General features: G+C 37.6%; 2 protein-coding genes across 2 annotated transcripts in view; one reads left to right on the top strand and one right to left on the bottom strand.

The window, feature by feature from the left end:
* Positions 1 to 19,272, bottom strand: part of FGF7 (fibroblast growth factor 7) — a 76,398-nt gene extending 57,126 nt beyond the window's left edge. Inside the window, exons 1-2 of the mRNA XM_006831669.1 lie at positions 19,092 to 19,272; positions 17,974 to 18,523 (exon numbers count right to left, since the gene is read on the bottom strand). Of these exons, the coding sequence (XP_006831732.1) occupies positions 17,974 to 18,259 (286 nt within the window). The 5' untranslated portion in view covers positions 18,260 to 18,523; positions 19,092 to 19,272. The remainder of the gene's footprint in view (positions 1 to 17,973; positions 18,524 to 19,091) is intronic.
* Positions 1 to 20,739, top strand: part of FAM227B (family with sequence similarity 227, member B) — a 237,284-nt gene that overhangs the window by 123,239 nt on the left and 93,306 nt on the right. The gene's annotated exons all lie outside the window — the stretch shown is intronic.

Here is a 20,739-nt window from a genome sequence, read left to right on the forward strand (position 1 = left end):
AAACACTAATCATCTCTGCAGGAGCTGTTCATCTCTCCTGAACAATTTGCATATCACAGTAAAAAGTGATCTCTAGTCCTGGTGCGGCACAGTTGGTTAATGTGCTGGATTGCAAAATCCACTTGAACTGGGAGGCCTCCTTGGAAACCCTATACAGGGTCGCTATGGGTCAGAACCTGATTCGATGGCACTTAACACGCACATAACAGTCCTGGTGTGGTGCTGTGAGTTAATGTGCTGGACTGCAAAGTATGTTTGAACCATAAGGTCGGCTTTTCAAGCACACCAGCTACTCCTTGGAAACCCTATATAAAGTCTCTATGGGTCGGAACTGGCTTGACAGCATTTAACAACAGCAGTTCTTGCTTGTTTGTTTGTTTGTTTGTTTTTTTCTTCATCATGTTTAGTACAATAACATTAAACCTAGAATAACTCCATGTTGGAAGGAACTCTGGTAGAGTAATGGTTACAAGTTGGGCTGTTAACCTCAAGATCAGCAGTTCAAAACTACCAGCCATTCCATGGAAGAAAGATGAGGTTTTCTGCTCCTGTGAAGATTTACAGTCTCAGAAAATCTATGTAGTATGGCTATGAGTTGGAACCAACTCCATTGTACACCACCACCACCACCACCACAGTGATGCTGGAAGTGCTCCCAAGAAGCAAAGAAAATTCATGACATTATAAGAAAAAGTTGAATTGCTTGCTGTATACCTTAAATTGAGGTCTACAGCTGTGGTCACCTGCCATTTCAAGACAATAGCCCAGCACGAGGACCATTAGTAAAAAAACAGAAAAGGAAACTCGTCAAGTCACCAAGGCAGCAATGCCAGCAGGCACAAAAATATTTTTTTTTATCTTGTATTAAAAATGAAGTTTTTATGTGGTTGCAGTATATAATACATATACAAAATATGTGTTAGTTAATTCTTTGTTATGGATAACATTTCCAGTCCATAGTAGGCTATTAGTAGTTAAGTTTGGAGGGAGTCAAAAGTAACATGCAGGTTTTCTAATGCAGAGTTGGGAGGTAGTGCTCCCAGCCCCCATGTTATTCAAGTGTCAACTGTAGTACTTCCTATGAGGAGAGTTATCTTCCTCTGGTTAATTTCATAACTGTGTTGCTCTACCCTCCTTTATTGTCACTTTAGCTTAAGATTTGTGTATATCCTTGGTCCCCAAATTGACTAAAAGTTCTTTAGATGCAGATATCATATGTGGGGGCCAAACCCAAAGAACCTCACCTCTTAGTATCCACATTTTTGTGTAGTTCCCACCCACATTTACCAAGGTCAGTCTGTCTGACCAGGAAAATATGACAGAAGTGTGTTGCCTCCAAGATGAGGTTATGAAAAGACTGCAACTTCCATCTTGAGCATGCACTATTGTACACTCTCTCACTTGAAACAGTCTTTCTCTGGGAAGCCACTTGCCATGTTATGAGGACATTCAAGCAGCCTATGAAGAGGGAGGCCTATATGGCAAGGAACTGAAGATTCTGGCCAACGGCCTACTGAGAACTGAGGCCTGCCAACAATCATGCAAAAGGGCTTGGAAGAAGCTATTTCCACCCCAGCCAAGTTTTGAGAAGACAGCAGCTGACGACTGGCTGGCAACTTGACTGCCCACTCATGAGCTCTCCCAAGGCAGAACCATTCAGCTAAGCTGCTCCCAGATTTCTGATCCTCAGAGACCGAGATAATAAATGTTTGCTATTTTAAGCTGCTAAATTTCAGGATGATTTGTTATGCAGCAACTAATAACTAGTACACTAATAAACTAGATATTAACCATACAGACTAATTTTGTGCATAATGTGAATTCTTGACTTTGTTGTTTGTTATTTCATTAATTCCTTTTCAGTGACTCCCTGTTACTTATGGGATAAAGTCTGTTTTCTTAAAATAGAAAAGTTTTAAAAGTTTCTAGTATGTGAGGCTTTATGACAGTCTCATTTCTCTTGGCTCCCTACCCTGAACCTGACGTTACAGAAACACTAATTGTCAGACACATCTTCTGACTTGCTACTCAGCTAAGCTTCATATAATATTTTTCAGGAAGGGATTTCCTTTATTCCATCTCCTTTTCTTTCCATTCTCTACCTCTGGTTCACTCCCACTAGCTCTTAGAGATATGGCTTCAATATCATGTATTTTAGGGGTCTTTCCCTTTCTCTTCTAGGTTCTGTTAACCTTTCTCTGTGGTCCTCTAACACCCAAACATATGTTTATCACAGTTCTTACCACACTGTATTAAAATGGGCTCTTGGGGCTCACCAAGTAGACTGGATTTTTTTCTCAGATAGTGGAACTTTTCTCTATTTATTTTTGTATCCATAGAACATAGCACACAATATGTGTTCTATAAATATTGCAAAAAATAGCTACCAGAGAAAGCCACTGCAACTTTCAGAATATAAACCTTACAACATATTTTTAACACCATGAGGGAGCCGAAGGTCAATGAGATCACAAATAAGTCATATGTCCAGTTTTTAGAAAAACATTAAGAAAAGAGATATAATGTGATTTACCCAGGCACTTAACAACAACAACCCCCAAAAAATCAGTTTTTGAAGTAATAGAATTCCAGATATACCGTCTTTGCCTTAACTCATCATTTGTATTACCTTTCTTTTAATTGGGCAAAATCCTGAAAGGACTAGGAAATAAATTGAGAATATAATACTCATGAACAAAAGAAAGAACCAATTTTCCAGTAAACAATTTTTTTTTTTTGCCAACCTATCTTATAGAAGAGGTTTTCACTCTGCTGCTTGGTCTGTTTTCATGTTTGTTCTATTTAGATTTGGTGACCTGTAAAGAAGAAAACTATCTGGCTGTAATCCTGGAGTTGACTGATTAATTCTCTGAAATTAAATTGTATATATGTATGTATTCTATAATAATTAGGCAGATGCTAAAGAACAAAGTCTATATATTTTAATAAGTGTCAGTAATATATTTTAAATGCAGCCAAATTAAAACTTGAAGCATCTTTAGAAATTTGTAAGTAAAATAAACTGAAGTTTTGGGGTATTTTTTCCACCAACTCAGAGGAAGCCAGATGGAGATATTTGGTACAAGGAAAGTTGAAGTACAGTTTTGTTTAATGTTTAATAAGAAGAAGATGGGAGTCTTGGGGTAGTGCTATAGGCTAAGCACTTGACTGCAAGGCCAGTTTGAACTGTAAGGTACAAGCCCACTATTACTCCTTGGAGACCCTATACAGGGCCGCTGTGATTCAGAACCAACCTGATGTCACTTACCAATAACAACAGCAACAAGAAGCTTATGTAAAGTGTTTATTAGATGATATGTTGTTGTTGTTGTTGTTAACTGCTGTCAAGTTGATCTGGACTCATAGTGACCCTATATAGGGTTTCCAAGGAGCGACTGGTAGGTTTGGACCACTGATCTTGTAGTTAGCAGTTCAGCATTTATCCTACAGCACTACACAAGGACTCCCTTAGGTGATATAATGGAGGAAAACAATTTCAGTTGCTTAAGTTGTTCCAATACACACTTTCGCAATACATGATGTAAATTCATGTGTGACGTTTTAGTAATGCATGTGTTAATAGCAAAAAACATGCTTCAAGCATTAACTGTACTTGGGTTCACATCCCAACTCTGACCATTACTAGCTGTGTAACCTAAAATATGTTATTAAACTCTCTGAGCCAAAGTTCTACCATCTGCTAAATGAGCATAAATAAGCCTGTCAGTCCTATAGGTGTACTGTGAGGAATAAACACAGTAACTACTCAGTAAGCACAAGTCATGTTACAATTGTTTTTGTTACTATATTAAAATAATATTAGTTATCTTTGCCTCTTTGAGGGAAAAATGTTACTTAAAAATGCCTTTCTTCTTCTGCTTCAAAGCTCTTAGTAATTTGTATTGACTATTCTTGAACATTGCAAGTTTTATAACAGTACATTTCACGTGAATTTCTTGCTTTTGAATATGTAATTGTGTTGAACTCATCAGATGTGCTATTTGGATATTGACTCTTTGAAAGTTAAATGGCTATCTAAACATTATAAAAAATAATCAGCTATTGTATACAGAGGTTTGCTATTTAATCAGTAGAATCCTCTGCTAACTTTGAATTTGAACACCAGTGTTTCTTGATTAACATAAACGACACAGGCAAAAGCAGACCTATGTATAATTTTTAAACTATATCGTATATACCAGCAAATGTATCAAGCTGGCCAGTATCCTGAGGTATTTTTCCTTCTGTGAAATGGACTAATAATAGAATGATTACTAGCCTACAGCAAAGTGGTGTTCTCAGAGTTAATTCGTATGAAATGAAGTATTCTGATATAATTTTAATACTAAAATAGACATTTTTAAAGAATGATCATTTTAGTTATCTACTTATATTTACTCACTCAACAACAGTATGCCCAGTTGTATAGACTAAATTAAAAGGTTTATGACAATAACACAAAATTTATTTCTATATAATATGGTCATTTTAATAGCAATGTTAATGTGGCTGCCTGGTATATTGTTAAACAGTATTTTAAAGTTTCATAAATTGTTGGTCCAAGTACAATTTAACAACTAAGACACATATTCAGGAAAACTTCTTTAAGGATGAATTATTATTCAATTATCAGATCAAATTCAAGTCAGTGAAGAGAAAATTGAAAACCCAAATTTAGCCAGGATCTTTTTAAAGTCGGCAGCACCTCCATGTGTCTATTACACTCCGACACTGTTTTAGATTTCCCAGAAACAGAGATAGCCAGGTAAGCTAGAGTTACCTAAGTAGGAAGACATCCTGTTACCTGCCTTATTGCCCAAATGTAGAACTATGAGCAGCTCTCTGGCCACTGAGTATCCTGGTTACATAGCTGAAACAAGTGATCCAGCTCTAATGGAAATCAAAGTATGTGCTATCTTAAGCAATGTGATAGACACCCTACATAATTTTATTCTTAAAGGCTGGTCATATGTTTCAAAGCCGTTATGTCTCTTGCTTTTGAAAAACTGTTATGGGAGATAAAAAAAAAAAAAACCTCCATGACAGTGAAGCAGCATTTACAGTGATAATGGCTAACTAAAGCAGAGGGTTCCTTCATAAATTTAGTAGTGCAGTGGTTAAGCACTTGGCTGCTAACCAAAGGTCAGTGGTTCAAGCCCACCAGTCACTCTGCCGGAAAAAAATGTGGCCATCTACTCCCACAGATTACAGTGGTTGTGGTTGTATGCCACAAAGTCAGTTCCAACTCAGTGACCCAGTCAGTATAGAGTTTCCAAGGCTGTAAATATTTATGGGAGCAGAAAGTCTCCCTCAGAGTGGCTGGTAGACTCAAACTGCTGCGCTTGTGGTTAGCAGCAGTGCTTGTAACTCACTAAACTACCAGGTTCCTTTCCACAAAGATTACAGCCTTGGAAACCCTATGAGGCAGTTCTACTCTACCCTACAGGGTCGCTATGAGTGGGAACCAATAAGAAGTAACTAGAGTAGGTTATATCTGTGACCAAAGTTTGAAAAGATTTCCACTAAAAAGAAGACAATATAGAAATTAATAATAGTAAAAATAATAAACTTTTATTCCAGCTAAAGAATTTCAAATCTTGAATTATGCTTTTAAAGGAAATATTACACTTTTAAGGAAAATAGTCTTTTTTATAGTAGATGGAACAAAGGTCTCAAAATGTATAATGGCCAAATGTTTTCGCTCATATATTTAACAGAAAAAAAAACAAAAAAACGTTTACCTGGGTGACGTTAACAATGACACTTTGAAAGGTGTTTCCGGTTCCTAACCTGGACATGGAGTCCTGGTGGGGCGCTGTGGGTTAATGTGCTGGACTGCAAAGACTGTTTGAACCACAAGACCCAAGATTCAAACTAAACAGTCGCTCCTCAAAACTCCTATAGAGGGTGGCTATGAGGTCGGAACCAGCTCGATAGCACTTAACAATAACACCAACAACCTTGCAATACTACCAAGCATCCACGTAAAATATTTTCTATGAGAAAACTGTTTGCTCTCTCACACTCAAAGTGCATATCCTCTAGGTCAGGAGTAGGGAACGTGAGATCATTTAGTCTGGCCCTGCCAAGGCAACCTCAGTTCCACCTATCACGCTATTGTTGTTAAGTACCATGGAGTCAGTTCTGACCCAGAGCAACCCTGCATAGGATTTCCAAAAACAACTGGTGAGCTTGAACTGCTGACCATGCATTTCAAACTGACTTTGAAGTCCAGCGCATTAACCCCCAGCACCACACCAGGACTCGCTTTAGGGGGTGAGTTCATTAAATGTTTGACCAAATATGGTATTGTTGTTAAGTGCTGTTGAGTGGATTCCAACCCATAGGGCCCTTGTATAAGGTTTTCAAGGAGCAGCTGGTGAGCTTGAACTGCCAGCTTGCAGTTCAAATGGCTTTGCGGTCTGGTGCATTAACCCACAGCACCACACCAGGACTCCATTGACCAAATATAGCAGGCTAATTTTTAAGTTGATAATTTTGTATAGTCCGGTTATAAATTTTGGCATTAAAAGGTTCTCCACCCCTGCTCTAGTTCTTAACTTAGATGTCCTTCTCCCTCTACTCCCCAGAATAGACTTTATGTCCCTCCTTGTTGCATTAGGCAGTAGCCTCTCTGTTATAAACTTCCCTGCCCCTCTGCCCCCCACCCCAGGCCCGTATTGCCCTCCACTAGACTGTGGATGTGTTCACTTGTGTATCCTCAGGCTGGCATATGAAAGGTATCGATGGCAATTTGCTGATTGAATGAAAAAATAGGTCACCAGCCTTTCAAAGTTATGTATAATGGTTTTGACAGTAAAGGAGGAAAATGTCTACCACCTACAGGTTACCTCCCCATGAGAATTGTCTCAATACTCACAGAAACCAGACCAACTTGGTCTGTGGTCAGAAGTTCAGTTAAAAACAGCCAAAGAAACTCCTGAAGCTCGGGGAACTGGTTCTAAAAAATTAAGAGTGTGGTCTCGCCAACTTTTTCTTCTCTCCAGCTTCTATCTCCCTGTCTATACCCATGCCCTCTCCTCCCTTCAACACTGGTCACCAAGTCCAGGGTAGAGCTTACCACAAGACAAATCTCCTGCCCAAAAAACATCAACACATTGCCTGTTTTCTGTGAATACAGCTCATTCAATTCTTAATGATTTTTCCTTTATGTGTCTCCTTTGAATGTGATGTTGCAGGGTAAGCATTGGACTGCTAACCACAGGTCAGTGGTTCAAACCCTCCCGCTGCTCCTCAGAAGTTCTATACAGGGTCACTGTGAGCTGGAACTGACTCCACAGCACTTAACAATAACAAAAATACCAAGTATGAATTATTAGTTTTTGATACGCAGGGGTCAGTTTAACAGATGAAAATAAAAGTAGATATTAAAGAAAGCCACAGCAAATCCAGGATTGGTCTTCACTATGCCCTGCCAATCTCCCCTCCAGTGTCATCTGTGGCACACTGACATACAACAAGTATTCCATCAATCCCTGAAGTGCTGGAGGACTTTTAATTATTATTATTTTTTAATGCTAGAGAGTTACAGGAAAGTAAGGTGTACTTCTCTTTAATTTCAGCAAGCCTTTTCATTCTTATCCACAGTAAATTCTCATGATAATATAGCAATCCATAATCTTTTCTATAGAGAGCACGGTGGCTCGGTAGTATAAGCACCAGACTGCAAACCACAAAGTCGGCGGTTCTAGCCCGCCAGCTGCTCCACTAGAAACAGATGAAGCTTTCTGCTTCCCTCAAGATTTACAGCCTTGAAAACCTTATACAAGGTGACTATGAGTCATTGGAACCAAATTGACAGCAACAAGTCTTTTCTATAACCAATTTTAGATTTGCAGTAACTTAAGGAAGTTGTTGGATTCTTCGTGTGGCACTGTAGGATCAGCACTGGATTTGAACCACAAGACTGGCAGTTCAAACCCACCAGCTGCTTTTCAGGAACCCTATACCGGGTCGCTTTGAGTCAGAACCGACTCGATGGCACATAACAACAACAAGGGAGTTGTTAGATTATATTGAGTGATTTCCATTCTTCTACATCTTTTACATTGGGTTTGGTGTTGTTTCCGCTTCCTCTGAACGTAAGACAATTAAGATGCTGTGCTTATCTTCATGAAACTGACATTGTAGTGAGATTGGCCAAACACAAACAGAAAAACCGTAAGATGAGGCAGATGCGCTACATGTGGGTAGAAAGACAATTGTGACACAGAAGAGAATAGGACTATTACTGTCTCTAATTAAACTCTTAATTAAATAACCACTTAAAAGAATATTGAAGTTAGCTCATTAAATTTGCAGTCTTCCCTTCTATTTATGCTAAATTACAAAATTCAGAACAGTTTTTGACAAGTACATGAAACTTGTTCTTTATATAATCGAAAGAACTATGCATTTTGCTGAAACTAGGCATCCTGCAAATCTCTAGATTCTAATTCATCATAGCCCATGTCCTAAACACGATGCTAATAGTCCAAAATCACACACAGTCTCCATATGTGAGTGCTACAGTCAGTCCTGACGGACACGGTGCTTGGTCCAAGGTCATTCTTAAACTAATAGGTTTAGATTAATTTTGATAACCTTTTTATTTGAACCAAACAACTGAGTAGTGTTTTAGCTTAATTTCTGACTCCACCGAAAATAGTCTCAAGTTGCAATCTAATGTAATATAAAATTCCACCAAAAGAGGGAGGATGCTCTGTTGTCAAACAAGTCTGGGAAACTGTATATAGTCTTCTCTTGGAATTCTGAATTCACACTAGTGTAAAATCATCTCAGAGAAATCTTACTATGAAAACTTGTTCAACATCATTTATCCTAATAGTATTCAATATGTTGAGCAAAGAAACCATGATGTAGGAAACCACTGAAATCTCAAAGGACACAAATGTTCTAAGAAAGAGACTTTGGGGGGAAAAGGAAAAAACTGCCTTAAGAAAGTCTACATGATGAGTTGACCCTGAATTTGGTCTCAAATCATTTTCTCAGCATTATTTACAGTGATGTATAAAGTTCAAATGTGTGTGTGTGTTATTGTTGTTATTAAGTAGTGCCGAGTCAGTTATGACTCATAGAGACATTGTATGGGGTTTCCTTGGAACAGCTGGTCGGTTTGAACTGCCAACCTTGTGGTTCACAGTCTATGCTGATCCTACAGCACCACACCAGGAGTCCATAAAGTCAATTCCAACTCATAGTGACCCTGTATAGGGTTTCTGAAGAGCAGCTGGTGGGTTTGAACCACTGACGTTGCAGTTAGCAGTCCAGTACTGATCTTACAGCATCACACCAGGACTCCAAAGCTCAAATAGGTAGATGAACTGAAGTATATTGCAAGAACTTTTGACAGAACATAGTAAGCATGACTGACATTTAAAAATGTGAAAGACATCTCATTTATATGTTTATAGCCATAAAATAACCTAGGTTTCAAAATAATCCTCATAAGAAAGCAAAGATTATTACAGTTTTAAGCACAAAATTAACTGATAGATACTAACCTCCCATTTGAAGAACACTTAAAATAATCTATTATCCCTTTAATGCCTCTGTGCCCTACTATTCTAATTTTTTAATTAAATCCAACATTTGGCATTTTAGTGGTTTCCTGTGTTTTGTTTTGACCTTAGAAATATTCATTCTACTATCTTGTTCAGTTCGTTTCCTTCCATTAGCCTGACTCTTTAAGTGCATCCAGAAAGTCAGTTTAGCTGTGCTTTATAAGAATCCTTTATATCTAAATGCTCCCAAAAATTATAGTGCAAAATCAATTCAATTCATTTTTATATAAAATCTTCTTTTCTTTTTCTCGTTCCTCATTTTCCCTCCTGCTCACAGACAAGGATATTTTCGTTCTATTTTTTCTTAGAAGGACATTAGCAAGCAGCTCCATTGAGTACTTGTGCCTACTCCAGGAAAAGTGCTTACATTCTCCCTCCAAGAAGTCCACTGCACCTACTGCAGAATCTCTGTAGCCACTTTTACCCAGTACACACCCAAATATTCCCTCTTGGGGTGTCTGCCTAACAGGAAAGATTTTACCTAGGAGTGTGTTATGGACTGAACTGTGTGTGTCCCCAAAACATGTGTTGTAAAGCCTAGCCTCAAAACCTATGGTTATAATTCCATTTGGGAATGGGTTGTCTTTGTTAAGCTATTGAGACAGGATTAGTGTAAACTGTATCTACAGCCAGTCTCTTTTAAGATGTAAAAGAGATCAAACAAGAGAGCAGATAGGGGAGTGAAATCTATGCCAAAACACCTGGAGACCCCCAATCAAACAGAAAACAAAGGCTGAAGAATCAAAGAGCTTTCACTCTGAATGTGGACTTCTAACCTCCTAAACTATAACAAGATCAATTTCCGTTCTGTTATAGCAGTACTAGATAACAAAGACAGCATGTTGTTGTTGTTAAGTGCCATCGTGTCAGTTCCGACCCATGGTGACCCTGTATACGGTTTCCGAGTAGCAGCTGGTGAGCTTGAACCAACAACTTTGCAGTTCAAATGGCTTTGCAGTCTGGCGCATTAACCCCCAGCACCACTACGAGCCCATTAAGAAAGTATTATTCCAATAGTATTGTTAAGAGAAGTATTGTGCTACCAAATATCATTTGGTTCAGAGGAAGAAAGTTAAAAAGTAAAGAAAACGTTGCCTTAAGATTGTGTATCATTGCAAATTTGCAAAGAGAACAAACGTTTTTATGAATCTAGATAGATTCGGTAGACTTGGGAATCCCTAGGTTTTGTATCTTTTTTAAAATCACTGCCTTTGGTTTCCATGGAAGGTGTCGCCCTTATCTTGGGATGTCTATGATTCCAGTCACAGTCGTCCATGTGAGATCAGAGTAAGCTAGCATTGATAATTGTAGACCAGGTCCCCCTGCTGTAGCCACTTGAAAGTAATGAGAGAAATTCAGGCCTGACATTAAATTTGAGACTGTGATGCAGGACCTATTGTACCCTGCAGTGAACTCATTCACCAATGCTACCTTCTTACATAGTAGCTTCAGAGCTGTCATCACATGTATTTCCTGGCCAGTTCATCAACGTTAGAACCACTCTGGTTTGTCAGGGCGATCAACTGGACCCAGGAGAACTCCTCAATGCATAATTTAGAGATTCATTCTTGATCAAGTCTATTTCAAAATGCTCTCATGTACAAATTAACCCTGGAACCCTCAAAGGGTTTCAGAACACTCTGGGGAGAACTGAGAGAATCCAGGCTGGATTAGAACTCTTGGTGCCCTACAACAGTGGTTCTCAGCCTTACCTACATATTAGAATCACTGAAGAGCTCTAATAAATACTGATACCTAGGTCTTCCCCACCACCTTCATGGATTCTGATTTTGCTGAACTGCGGTTTCCCCAGTAAGTCTAGTGTGGTCCCCTCCGACCATTAGCTCTCGGCCTTAACTACTTCTCTGGGGAACTTTAAAAATTCCTGACGCTCAGGTGACACCCAGATCAATTTCATGAGAATCTCTGTGGGTGGGAAGGATCTGACATCAGTTTTTTTGTGTGTGTTTTTTTTAATTCCCCAGATGACTGCAGTATTTAACCAAGGTTAGGAAGCAGAAAGGTCTAGAAAAGGTACCCTTTCCGGGTATCTACAAGCTGTCTTTTTGTATTCTTTCTAATTCACTTGGGTCACTGCATACTCTTAAACTATAACAGGGAAAAGTATTGTCATTCAGCCAAGTCATAGGGAAAATACAGATGCACTGGAAATCTCTGCAGCCTTCCACCAAGCTCATTTTTAAATAGAAAAGGAAAACGAAATAAATTCTTTACTGGAGTTTTTTTGTTTTTGTTTTTGTTTTTTATCAATTTCTGCCTTTCTTTCTGCTCCTCACAACTGATTATAAATAAATTATCTTCAACCAGGTTTCCTTACACTTTTCACCAGATAGGATTTACAAGAGAAATAAGATACATACCTATGGCAATAAACAAAGTTATTGTTAAGTGCCGTCGAGTCGGTTCTGACTCATAGCCACCCTATATCAGGTTTCCAAGGAGCGGCTGGTGAATTTGAACTGCCGACCTTGCAGTTAAGCACTTAATAGATGCCAGAAGCTGTTAGTCAAAGAAATGCACAGGAAGACTGTAACATGAAAAATAATCCATAATACTAGAGTTTTCAAAGAATAATATTTTCAAACCTACTACACAAGCATTTCTTTATCCTCCGTAATACTAAATCTTTACTGTTTATTTAAGAGAATGCCGGTTCCTAGTTACATAGGATTCCATCTTGTCAATATACCAAGATTTAGGTTGAACCTCGTTAGTGTTGGTGGTGGGTGTTTGTGTGCCGTGGAGTCGGTTCCAACTCATAGCGACCCTGCACAGGGTTTCCGAGGCTGTAAATCTTTAAGGGAGCAGAAAGCCTCGTCTTTCTCCCACAGAACAGCTGGTAGTTTTGAACTGCTGACCCTGAGGTTAGCAGCCCGATTCGTAACCACTACGCTACCAGAGCTACTTAGGTAAGGGTTATCTTTGTTTTGTTGTTTTTCATTTTGATCATGTAAGTTCTCATTCTTTCAGATAACTTGTTAGGAGCCATTTGGAAAATAAGCAAATATACTATCTCCATATTCAGAGATCATATGCATATTTACTAGCTACTAGCAGAGATTATTGTTGGGAAGTCTATCCAAAGAATTGTTGACAATTAAGTCTCTGAAGGTTTTGTGGCCAGAGTCAAATCCAACAACATTGTTTATTTTCTTTTTGCCAATTGTTAGGCCATATCCCGTCACAGTCTAACAATCCAAAAGAGAATATTGCCAAATCATTGGCCAGTTTTCAGAATGGCTAACCCTTTTCGTGCTATGGAACTTAAAATGCTCAATTACAGTGAAGTGAGATATACTTTCTCTTGGGTCAGTGGTTTATGAGAATTATAGATTTCTTATTTTTAAAAGGAGCAGGTGATATTTACCATTGTTGGGAAGAACAAAACTTTTTAGTAATTGGATGCTGAGAGCAAAAAAAACTATCCTGAGGGATTAGGATGTCTGTTCCATGTCTGTCCTTCTGGGCCCAGTGCACCGCTGCCGTCTCTCACTCGGCACCTCAATTCCCAGCTTAAATAGCAGTGTTATTTCTGTCAGGTGTAGAGTGATTGCCTCTGTCTGTTGATGGGATGCCTCGTCCAACAATTATCTAAATTCACTCTCTGGCCTTGTCTCCTTAGGAAAGCGGTCTGACAACAGAAACAGTAGAACTGGCCACTCATTGCCGGTCCCTATATGATGACAGTAATGCTCTCCTTGTGCATAGAATTTACATATTTATTTTATTTTGAATGCTTGGAATGAGGGATTTATGCTTTTATCACCCTTATTATTAGTTCATTTTAGGTTCTGGTTTTACTGCTTAGAAAGTTACCATAGGCTAAAGTTGGGGCCAGCAGAGTTGAAAGGCTTCCAGCCTCCTGAACAAGAGAAGGTGAAATACCTAGGACAAGTGCTCTAGGAAAGCTTCTCTCCCCTGGTGTTGGTGGTTATGTGCCGTAGAGTCGGTTCCAACTCATAGCCACCCTGTACAGGGTTTCCGAGGCTGTAAACCTGTACGGGAATAGAAAACCTCATCCATCTCCCGCAGAACAGCTGGTAGTTTCGAACTGCTAACCTTAAGGTTTGCAGCCCGATTCGTAACCACTATGCTACAAGAGCTCCTTCTAAGGACTTAGAAATATGGCCCATGTTTCTCCTGGTTTCTCACGAGTTAGGTCTTGCTTGTAGGCCTATTAATGAAAGTCTGATCTCTTTTGGACTCCTTGGTTCATTCTTCATTCATTGTTTCAATTTATCTTCTCTGTTTACAAAATTCTAATGTAAAATTTATCATAAGAAAGCACTGAATTGAGAGCCTCATAACCCAGGGTAGTTTCTGTGGGGGAGCTGTAAGATAAGCACTGGAATGCTAACCACAAGGTCAGTAGTTCAAACTCACCAACTGCTCCTCAGAAGATCTACACAGGGTTACTGACTCAATGGTAATTAATAACAACAAAGAATTAGATAGGAGCTCTGCTAGCATAGTGGTTATGAATCGGGCTGCAAACCTTAAGGTCAACAGTTCAAAACTACCAGCTGTTTTGCAGTAGAAAGATGAGGCTTTCTGCTCCCGTAAAGATTTACAGCCTCGGAAACCCTGTACAGAGTTGCTATCAGTTGGAACCGACTCCACGGTAATTAACAACAACAACAATCCCAGTTACCTCCCACCTCTTCCTCCAGACCCTCCAGTCACCTACTCCAGCTCAACACCTTCTGGGAAGAAAATTATATACTCAGATATTCTGCCTCTCCTACTAACTGCAACTCATATCTTACCAACATCTTATACAGCATCTTATACATTCCTAGGTAGAACCAGTGCTTCTGTTGGAGAAGTAAGCAGTCCTCCAAGACCCATTAATGTCCTCAGACCACTTTCCCTTTCATTCAAATAAAAAGCATGAGAATAAACTGGGAACTTCTTTATGATTACTGAGAAAGCAATTCTTCAATTCTTATTTTTCACAGAGTTAGCATCTCAACTTTTCATGCAAAATTGTATCATCGAAGACATTAAAGTATATCATTTTAAAGTCCTCCAAAGTAGTGTGTTTCCTAATCTGCTAACAAATTTAAGGTATCAGAACATTGAAAATGAAATTCAGAGTTTGAGTATGATGTTACCACTCACTCTGTTAAACTCCGCTGGTTTTCAGTCTAGTAGACAACCCAATTACCTTTTGCTTTCATTTAAATGAAAATGTAAATGAAAAGGAAGCATTTTTGTTCATTTGCTTGCTCACTCATTCATTAAATTAACAAATGAGGAAGGTTTTTTAAAAAAAAAAAAAAAAACTTCAAATTTTGTGTTTTCACTTTCTCATCTTTGCTTAAAAACAAATTCTGCTGAGCACTTTTTCAGTGCCAGGCTTCCCTAACAGGGTAGCTTAGATAGAAACAGACTGTACCTTTGCTATTCAAAAAGGCAAAAAACAGGTTTCAATTTCACAGATGTCAATTTGTACTTTTTAGGTCTGGGAGTCCTGGTGTGGTACTGTGGCTTAATGCGCTGGACTACACAGTCAGTTTGAACCACAAGGTGGGTGGTTCAAGCTCACCAACCACTCCTCAGAAACCCTACACAGGGTCGCTATGGGTTGGAACTGTCTCAACGACACTTAACAACATTAATTCTTTAAAAATTAGTAAAGATATTCTTAGATAATAGAAAATGGCTATCTGAATTCTATTATAAGAAGTTATTATCCATATAGTCTTCTTTGGGAGTATTTCCATTTGGACCTTAGGATGTCCAACTGACAAAAGGGACTTAACCTCCCTGAACTATGAAGAACCCGATTAGCATCTTCTTCAATAGGATGTCATCATGACAGCTTGACAATTTTAGGGTTTATTTATAGGATCCTAATGCAAGTTTCCCTTCCCACAGAAGTTACCAAATCAGGACAGTATACTATATACAGTCTATGAAAACGCTTATAAAAGTGAAGCTTATTAGCATAATGTATATTGTGTATTCAAATCCACCAGCGGCTGTTCGGAAACCCTATAAAGGATCACTATTAGTCAGAACCCCTCAATGGCACCTAACAACAACATCCTTATTCTAAGATTCTAATTTATAATAATATAGGATGGCTTTCTTTATCTATATATCTATGCATGTATACATATATGTGTGTGTATATGTGTGTGCGTATATATATATAATCTCATAAAACCAATTTGGACCTTTCCTCTACCACTAATTAGATTAGGACTAAATCTAGGAGTCCTAGTGGTGCAGTGGTTAAGTACTCAACTGCTAACTAAAAGCTAGGTGGTTCAAACCCACGAGATGCTCCATGGGACAAACTTGTGGCAGTCTGCTCCCATGAAGACTGACAGCCTAAGAACCCTATGGGGCCATTCTACCGTGTCCTAGAGGGTAGCTTAGGAGTCAGAATTCAACTTGACAGCAACAGGTTTTGGTTTGGGTTAGCACAAAATCATGTTCCAAACTATAAAATGACTTTAGCATCTTGCATATGTATACAAATATATGAATTTCATAGTTTTAAGAACTTATAACCCAAACAAAATGAATTTGTCTATGTAAATATAGTCCAGTTGTACATATTTTTATCCAGAATAATTATTGATATTATTCACTTTTGCTTGATTTTACATAGGAATTTTTCACTTTTTTATTATTTAATAAAAAGCATTCAAAAGGAGTTAGCATGTAGAAGACTTCTACAATATTTAGGTTTAATTACAACCATATTGCTACTATTTGTAATTAGTTCTGACAACTCATTTTATCTTTGAGATAATATTCACTTTCTTCTCCTTCAAGTTTGTGATAATTATGTAACGGGTACTTAGGTTAGTTCACACTTATGTCATATATTCTATAGGTTAGAATAGAATAGAAGAACTGGAAAGTGTCTGGGAGACCATCTATTGGTACATAGCTCATGATTTACAGATGAAAATAACTGAGGGCTGAAAAAACTGAGAAATTGATCCAAAGTCATTCGCAGATGGGGATTGGACCCATGTGTTATCACCCCCACCAGAGTTCTATCCTCTCTACTGGGTTCCATTATTTATGATAAATTTCAGTAACTTTTAAATAAATTGATTTACGCCTAATTCTGTTACTCACATGGGAGTGGATTGCCACAAAAACTTCCCTAAATGTAATTGTTTCTTTATCATGATCAGAACAATCTTTATTAGTAACAGTAGTCATTACAAAACCATAATTGATTATAACCCATTAAAATGGTCTTAACATTCTATATCAAGTATAGTTTTAAAGGAACCTCACATTTTCTTATCAGAAATATAACTCCCCAAATTTCCATTTATTGTTTGATTACTTTGGGATCCTAACAACCATTCATTAAGTACACAATATAAGTTTTAAATATTTGCTGTGAGGCTGGCACTGTGTTAAACACATTTGCACCATTATCTTCATACATTATTTTTTAATTGAATTTAACACATGTAAAACCATGAAAAGATATAACAGTAACACTGTTCAAGTGCTAGCAATGCAAACAAACTTTTCACTTAGAAATTTTAGTCTTAATATATTGAAGGTAGTGCTACATTTTACCTCATTAAATTTAATACCACTATAATTGGTTATTAATTCTAACTGCTAGATGATAAATCTAGTGTTGATGCTTCAACATGAAAAGAATAACTGATTTTTGGTAAAATATCAAGTTTTCCATTGAAACTCATGGATTTAACACATCTCCCAACTCACTTTTATTTCCTCATACTTCTATTTCTCTTAAGACAACACAGAACTTATTGTGGCATAGAAGCTTTCGATAAAGAAAATGTTAGGAAAAATCTATTTTGGGCCTAGATAGATAATTTTTCAATGTGGTGCAAGTTTGTTTTTAACATGAACTGATAAGGATGCCACAGAGCTCCTTCTGTAATCTGACTACACACAATTGCATAAGTCACTGAATGCATTTTTGAGCACAGATTAAGTGTTTTACATCATGGAAATATTCTTTAAAAAGAAATCAGATCAATAAAGAGCATTTACTGAGGACTATACTAGGGCTCCAAATGAGTTCTGCTAGAAAATAATAAATCACATTTCAGCCTGAATAGGATCCTTTACATTTTGTTTAGCCTAAGAATCTTTTGAGCTTAAGGCATGCAGATTGTATTTCCAAATTGGCTTGGTTTATCAGCTCTAACCGTAAGATTTGCCCTGCTTCAGGAAATATTTTTAGGGACATAGTTCAACTTTTCCAATTTAAAAAAAGTTCAAAGGTGACTTTTAACTTTTTGTTTTTCAAAAAAAAAAATAAAAATGAGAAAGCATCTCATCAAAAGATTGATCCTTTCACAGCCTGTAAAGTTTATAAGCAGTGATTTCAATCAAAGATGTTACTTACTGTAATTGTTCTTCATCTCTTGGGTCCCTTTTACTTTGCCTCGTTTATCAATCCTCAGATACCACTGTGTTCGACAGAAGAGCCTTCTCACTCTTATATCCCCTCCTTCCATGTAATCATAACTTCTTGTATGGCGCTCGGGGCTGGAACAGTTCACACTTGTAGCCATTTGCTCTGGAGTCATGTCATTGCAAGCTAAAGATATAGTGCCCACTAGACAGATAATGTGGAAGCATGATCCGTAGAGCAAAGTTGGCAGGATCCATGTCAGTATCCATTTGTGCATTATAGTGTAGTGCTCCCGGGGTTCATGAATAACATAATGAGAAATAAATCTTGAGTTGATTGTTGCTTCTAGGTCATTGACCTCTTCCTATCTGTGAACTGGAGATTGATTTAAGAAAGAGTACTTGCTCTTTCCAAACTGTTAGCCTTATCCTCTTAGTTCCTGTTACAGGATTTCTCCTTTTAAAAATTTTCTGTTGGTATATCCTTATAAAAACAGGTTGTAATAAGCTCAGTTGCTGCGATGCTGTTTGCTACTTGACTTCTGTTTGCAATAAGAGGTTAAGAATGGGGAGGGAAGGAGAGAGAAAGATGAACAACTGTATTATAAGTTTCCGTAGGTATATTTTACTATGACCTACAGTGCAGTTTATACTTGAAGGTACATTTAAAATAGCTTTCACATTCTTAATAGTATGTATAGATTTATAAAAGTTGTGCATGAGTAAAGACAAATCAAAATATTGTTGTACCATTCATTCCTGTTGCTATTTTGTATGAAACATCAAGCAATTAGAGCACATTCAAATTTGTTTGTAAAGTTACTATTAACAATCTGTAAATACTTTCTCTAGATTTCTTTATTATATGTTTTTACATTTATGATTAGTCAATTATTTTCTCCTTAACTGCTCACATTTCTCAAATTAAATATCAGGATTGCTCTAGAGAATCTCAGCCTTATCTTTCTGTAAATTCGACAGCATAATTACTATAGAATGCATTAAAACCAGGCATCTTTACTTATTCTCTCACATACTAAAAGCAGAGGAAAATATAAACTATTTTAAAACATTCAGCATTATTTTTAAAGACAAATAACAGTAACTTACTTGTTCTGTTGATAACAGCTGGATACATAAGAATCCCATGTCTGTTGTCTGCCTTGTGCAACTTGAGCCTTTCTACTGTAGCTACAAACTATTTCTCAGCTGAGAAAGTCTGCAGCAGAATCATAATTGTTTCCATAAATCAACAGGCAAGAGGATTTTCTCTGTGTGTGTGAGCGCGCGTGTGCTTGTGTGTGCATGTGTGCTTGTGTGTGTGCGTGTGTGTGCGCGCGGAGCCTTTTATTCAGAGCTTTTCAATAAATACCTTTGCTGACCTCATTGGAAGCAATTAAAACTTAACCAGTGAGCTGTTAGTTGGATACAACAGCAAGAATAAAAGGAAGCTTATATAGTAGCCAATGGTTTGGGCTAAAATCTACAAGTGGGTACCTACTTTATAGAGAAACAGATCTCTTGATTCCAAAGTAGTTGGAAGAGGGGAAAGGAATCTTTAAAACCTTTTTCACCACATGGTATTTGCATATACTTTGAAAACTATTTTAACACACAAAAGATTTTTTTAAAGTTCATGGGAAAATGTCACTACCTTTTAATGACATTTTTCCATGTTCTTTATGAAGATTGTATGTATCTATAATCAGAAAATCCTTTCTATAACTTTATGCAAGCATGTTTTTCTGTAATTACTCCTTTATGTTAGAATAAAAGTACTAATTTGTATTAACGCACATCTTATCTTTAAAGTACTGTATATCTTCCTGTAGAGATAATTCACTATTGCACATGATTATAATTTTTATGTCTTATACGACTAGACTGAAAATGAGAAGACCTAGGTTCTTATTTAAGGAGCTCTGGTAGCACAGTGATTACAACTCAGGCAGCTAACCAAAGTCAGCGGTTCGAAATGACCAGCTGTTTCGTAGGAGAAAGATGAGGCTTTCTGCTCCCGTAAAGATTTACAGCCTCAGAAACCCTGTATAGGGTTGCTATGAGTCAGGACCAACTCCACGGCACACTACCACCACACTATCTTATTTGATTTCGGTTGGCCACCTTGGGCCAGTCATTTGATGTGCCTGAGTCTCAGCTACCACTTTTGTAAAAATTAGTGAATTTTTCTAAGTGTTTCTATGTTGCTTTTCAATTTTAAAATGTTGTGACTTGTAACTTATATCACTAGTTCAAACCCACAAGCAACTCTTCAGAAAACATATACAAGGTTCCTACGAGTTGAAACCAACGTGCCGGCACTAAACAACAACATTAATATAAGGAAAATGATGCTTTATTTTTTTAATTTTTCTTAAAAATTAAAAATAAAGAAACCATTTTACTTTAGATGCCAATATTTGACTCTTACCACCAGAGCATCAGCACAACAAATAAATATTAACTTAGGGATGGAATTGTAAGAACTACAGCTAATGTAAGTGAGTCATTCTTCCCTTTACTTTCCATTTCAGCTTGTATATAGTCCTGAACATGTGTTTAATTAATAACTGGTGCCATATACTTGCATTATTAATCTAAACCAATATTTAAGCGTGCATATTGAAACGCTCTTTCCCAATTTATATATTCCCCAACGCGTGCACACGAGCACACACACACACATACACACCCTTCTTCTCTACTTGAAATGCACTACATTACCACCAGGTGGTGCATGTAGACCAAATAGGAAAAG

The sequence above is a fragment of the Chrysochloris asiatica genome, unplaced genomic scaffold (genome assembly GCF_000296735.1).
Source record: "Chrysochloris asiatica unplaced genomic scaffold, ChrAsi1.0 scaffold00004, whole genome shotgun sequence".
Lineage (NCBI taxonomy): Eukaryota > Metazoa > Chordata > Mammalia > Afrosoricida > Chrysochloridae > Chrysochloris > Chrysochloris asiatica.